Source organism: Sphaeroforma arctica (genome assembly GCF_001186125.1).
Source record: "Sphaeroforma arctica JP610 unplaced genomic scaffold supercont1.1, whole genome shotgun sequence".
Lineage (NCBI taxonomy): Eukaryota > Ichthyosporea > Ichthyophonida > Sphaeroforma > Sphaeroforma arctica.
Genome location: NW_014040557.1, coordinates 52,821 through 58,216, shown reverse-complemented (window position 1 = coordinate 58,216; position 5,396 = coordinate 52,821). Strand labels below are relative to the sequence as shown.

At 41.8% G+C, this 5,396-nt stretch overlaps 1 protein-coding gene across 1 annotated transcript in view; it reads right to left on the bottom strand.

Moving 5' to 3' along the window:
* Nucleotides 1-1,835: 1,835 nt before the first annotated feature.
* SARC_00008 (hypothetical protein) overlaps nt 1,836-5,396 on the bottom strand; it is a 6,076-nt gene continuing 2,515 nt past the window's right edge. The window contains exons 4-7 of the mRNA XM_014306301.1: nt 4,925-5,292; nt 4,044-4,454; nt 2,859-2,957; nt 1,836-2,279 (exon numbers count right to left, since the gene is read on the bottom strand). Of these exons, the coding sequence (XP_014161776.1) occupies nt 2,175-2,279; nt 2,859-2,957; nt 4,044-4,454; nt 4,925-5,292 (983 nt within the window). The 3' untranslated portion in view covers nt 1,836-2,174. The remainder of the gene's footprint in view (nt 2,280-2,858; nt 2,958-4,043; nt 4,455-4,924; nt 5,293-5,396) is intronic.

The window sequence follows — 5,396 nt, the reverse complement described above, 5'->3', positions numbered from 1 at the left end:
ATTGTTTTGTTGTTGTATCATATTTATGTACATGGTATTTAGTAAATACTGTACGTAAATAAATATTCTTTTTAGGCACAGAAAACACTTTTTTATGTGGTTATTTGCTCATATTTTTTGAAGTTCTCTCCATAGCCTTCTCCGATCTCTCTCTTTCTTGTTGTGTACAAATAGTATGAAGAAGGTTATTTTATGTCTCTTTAAAAATACTCTCACTATACTATGTAGTATTTCTAGTAGAGTAGACTACTACTAGTAGTAAAATACATATTTCGTAAATACTCATGAATATTAATTTATGTTTTTGGATCGCAGTGAAGACTGTTTTGTTTTAAGAAAAAGACTTTGTGTCTACATACATTAACATGTACGTATGTATCTACTTCCAAAAAAATTTCAAGTTTGAACAACTGCTGCTCTGGTAAATAACCGACATATTTTTAAGAGCCATAAATATTTGTTTTTTTTAAAGTCCAGAACTCCTGATATATTTGTTATGTAGAATACATGGATTCTTATACGACATCATGTCGAAAAACAGGTCGGAAACTGTCGACTGGAACAGTTCGAGACCCTATACAGGTTACCAATATACACATACATTCCGACATGTTCGGCACGGCCGAAAAGTCATCGTGAATACAATCTTTTCCGACATGTTTGGTTTGTAGAATAATGGTTTCTTTTCCGACATGTCGGAAACCTACGCAAAGTCGTTTAGCCAGCCTGACTGCTGATTGCTGAACAGTGTTACAGACATTGACAGTTATACCGATAACTATAAATAGTCACCACTCATCAATGGAGTCATCAGTGAGCACTCATGTCTGAACTGTCATACCCACATATATAAGTGTGACATTTTGTTTTACATTGCCAGATGTGTAAACAGTAAATACTAAATACTGAACACTGCCGGTCTGTCGCTTGTCCAGTGATGAGTTTTCGCTTATAGTTGAGCAGAAGGGGGCCAAGATTGTTGGGACATAAAGCGGTCCTGAAAGACGGATCGGGCTGTCAATCTCAATCTTTCTACTTCCTATTCACTGCGAGATTCTTAACAATCGACATACGAAGGTCCTGCCCTATTGCTGGCGCGGACAATGTACTCTATTATGTACTTCTATTGTACTTCTATTTCTCTACAATCGTCTGTATGGGTTCTCAGTTATATAATAGAGGTCCATAGTTCATTGTTCGCCCATTGAGACTCCCGCGCTTATTTGGCAGTATATGGCAGTTGCTAGTACGTGTGATATGACAGCGTAATTCTTAATCTTTTGCAAGAAACACTCACCCACTCGCCGGAATATTCCATCGCTGCACACCATTTGGTCTACTCGCATTCATTAGTAAAAATCGTAGCCTATTTCATGGCAGTGTACCGTTGTTAATTACAATATGTCCAAATGATACAGCTTTTGCAAAGAAACACTCACCCACTCGCCGGAATATTCCAGCGCTGCACACCATTTGGTCTACTCGCATTCATTAGTAAAACTCGTAGCCTATTTTATGGTAGTGTGCCGTTGTTAATTACAATATGTCCAAATGATACAGCTTCTTCCACTCAACTTCACTAACGCAGGAAGCATAATACGGAGTACGCCTTATTTAATACGCATTCTTGTTCAAGTGCATCACTATAATGCGTTGCCAACGATTCCCACGGTCCGTATATGTTTTGAGAACGCTGTTGTTAATTACAATATGTCCGAATGATACAGCTTCTTCCACTCAACTTCACTAACGTAGGAAGCCTAATACGGAGTACGCCTTATTTAATACTCATTTTTGTTCAAGTGCATCACTATAATGCGCTGCCAACAATTCCCACGGTCCGTATATGTTTTGAGAACCAATCTGGAACTGAATTCTACGACTTATTTTGTAGCAACACGGCGCAGCGGTAGAATAGCAAGCAACGCATTTTCCATTCTGGAGTTCCTATTGATATTGAAGACCTTCACTTATGGTATCGTGATGTAATTCTTAAAATCTTTTCTAGTTCCCAAGCTGCCAGTGGTGGAATTAGCTAAATTAATCACGTTGAATGCATGAAGCTAATTTAACCAACTCATACCCATTGGTAGTGTGAGAGTTGATCTAATCAACCCAGTGATAGCATGCAAGCTGGGTCAGTCGTCCAATACTAACCGCCTAACAAGATACTACTAACTGCCAAATAAGAGGAAAACACCTTCGCGACGCATCCAAAGCTCAAACTCCCACTCGTGCACTACTCCTGTCGGATTATTCCATATCGTATCGTCTCCGCTCTGTCACATGGTGATGTGGAAGATAGATGAGTCGATGTTTACTGAGTGTACACTTGCACGTGCATGTGTGGGTAATCTGGTCGCGCATATTTGGTACGTTCGGAAATAAATGCAACAAATTGGAAAACCAAAGCATGCCAATTTATACACAAGCAGAAGTGATCGGCACACTGTTTTATTTTCTTACAATATATACCGAGTTATTTTTTCTCTCGTTATTATTTCTGATCAGATATTAATGTATGTCGTCCCATGATATAAATTGACTTAGTGTATTACCACAATTGAAATATGACAAAAGTGAGCATGGTAATTGTCCATAGGCAACGAATTATGTGCCTAGCAAGCTGTTTCTTTTATAAAATCTTTCGATTAAGCAAAAGATCCTGCCGAGCTTGCAATTTCTAATATGCAGTACTTCGCACGTTCGTATACACATCCGGCTACACTCAGGAGATCTAATACGCAGTACTTCTTTATGTAATTTCAAAGACAAGTAGATAGGTACAAATTCACTAGTCACATAATTAGAAAAATCAAACAACATCTGCAAATGCCCCGTTGTAATAGTATACATACTGCTTGCAGACTGGAGCAGAGCCTGCTTTCAATCCTGTCTACATATCCATCGGTCTCTATTGTGGCCCACAGAGAACCGGTAGCCTCAGAGTATGTGTCCTGCGTAAGCGATTCACATAAGGTACGATTATCATCAATTTGTCTGAAGTTAGGTCTCGGTAAATAGCGTTGATTGTACAGGTATGATAGATAGAAGTGCGACAGCACAATCACGCACCACACACTGCACTATCGGTGAGATACCATTCAAAGTCTCTTATAGTAGTGATCTAGCTTAGCTGATAACTATAATGGTAGCGCAGCAAAGGTAAGGTTTTCTGCACTCTGGTGGATTAAGATATAACTCTGCACCATTGCATGTAACACTATGGCTCACAGCGCCACTCGGAGGGGATTCCGTTCAGAAGCCTTCTCGTGAAAGCCTGTTTTATATGTCTTCACACATACATATGCACGCTACGATTATTGAAGTGAGAGACACATGTATTTGAATACATATATATGTATAAATATACATCCTGATCCAAGACGGTACCCATTGCATGTTTTATCGCTCAAACGCCTTCATATCGACGCCTAAGGATACTTCTGTATCCTGATGCAAGCCAGCACATCGAACACAATTTTCCATAATCATCACTTAGACTCATCACATCGCAGCACATACCTCTTCTGGATCTTAGCACTCCAGAAAATAATAGCTGGACTTACTCATATTTTGTCGATGCCAGAAACCAGTACATTAAACCCGTCACCTTTACCTACTCTTTTCATTTTTCAGGGTTTTGCCCGAGTATCTTGTTGTTAGGTTTTACCCGAATCCAAGACAGCACATCGGATACGTCCTCCTGGTAGCTATAGTTAAACTACTGCAAGTCTAGTCGCCTTCAAGTATATTCACTGTTTGCCCCTATTGCACTCAACTTATCGCTCTGACAAATCTTTTCTATCTAAGTAGTATCGACACAAAATGGCACGCGGCACGCTACTTCAATGCATAGGCAATTCTCCAATCTTATGCTGCTTGCATCGGATATATCAATCTGCATACCTCGTCTATGCATATGTGAATGCGATCCCACATTATATACAGTTACATCCAACATATCACAACGCACACCACTTCCATTCACACATGTACAGCGTACAATAAAATGGTGGCATCCCATCCGTCACACGGCACACCTCTTCCTCGTAGTGATAGCGGTTGAACGTCGCAATCTGCTCAGCGAGCAAGGCCGCCTGTTGCAGTGTGTGTGGCGGTGGTTGCAAATCCGGGTCTGTGATAGTCCAGTGATCCTTGAGTGTACTCCCAAGGCGCAGGTATATGCCCGTTACCACCAGCATATTACTATTGCGCCACTTACGGGGCAGGTAGGTCAGCATACTCTTAAGTACCTTGAGTGCGTATATATTTATGGCCTCGTTGTCGATTCGGATAAGCGTACGGAACACAGAGTGTGCCTTGAATTGCACTAACAGTCGCACACGATCTGCTTTGTTCTTCGTTAACTTCTGGATGACGCGCAGGATGTTTAGCACGGTGATGTAGTTTCGCAAAGACTGGGTGGTGTCTGTACCCTTCGACGATGAGGCCTAGAGTGAGAGATATCAAGGCGTATTCTACTATGAGGGGATGTATGGATGAGTATATTCAGGATTTCAAATTCATAGTGTGCTATGTACTAGGTTGTCAGAGAAGTTTATACGCTTGCGCTATATTTGTACACTGATAATTACACGGGTAATCAGGATTTGGCTTGAGCATTTTTATCAACCGGGCGAAGACCACATGCTGCACACCTCTTCTACACAACCCCCAGCACGATTCCCACGCTATGTACCAAGCAGGCACACACAGGCTGCCTAATAACACCGAGCAGAAAAACACTGCACCCAACCATCAATGCGCCGCCCCGAGTCCTAGGAAAGCGCGTACAAGCTCTATATTGATACCACACAAAACATGTATTTCACACCCCCCGCTCTTCCCATAACAAGTAGCGTGTAGGTATACTAGGAACGAATTACCTAATGGCAGCACGAAGAACACACTCTACACACACCGCTTTCTGGGCCACCACGGGTAGTCGAATCGAGGCTGTACTGGGAGGCGGAGACGGTGTCGATTCTGCTACAACGGTATCTGGAGACAGACCTCGGCGTGCGAGTTCAGTCTGCCTGAGTTGCGCTGGTGACTGCGTGAACTGCTGTCTGCGCAGAGGCATCTTGTGACTGTCTTTATCAGCAACTGCTTCGTCTGTGTCCTCATCCTTGGTGCTTTGATCCGCAGTACTTGTTGCTAATTCTCTAAGGGATGTGCCTACCTCCAGGTGCGTTATGTCTTCGGAAGGGGAGGCATGGCGATCCACATGGCCAGAGAGTTCCCTGATGGCTGCGTCAAACAGGTCCGATTCTGATCTTATCTCTGTACCTACAAATGTATATGATAGAGACTCAGGAGCCATATGCTCATATTGCAGCTCAATTCCAATTATAACACACACACACAGATATATATATATATATATATATATA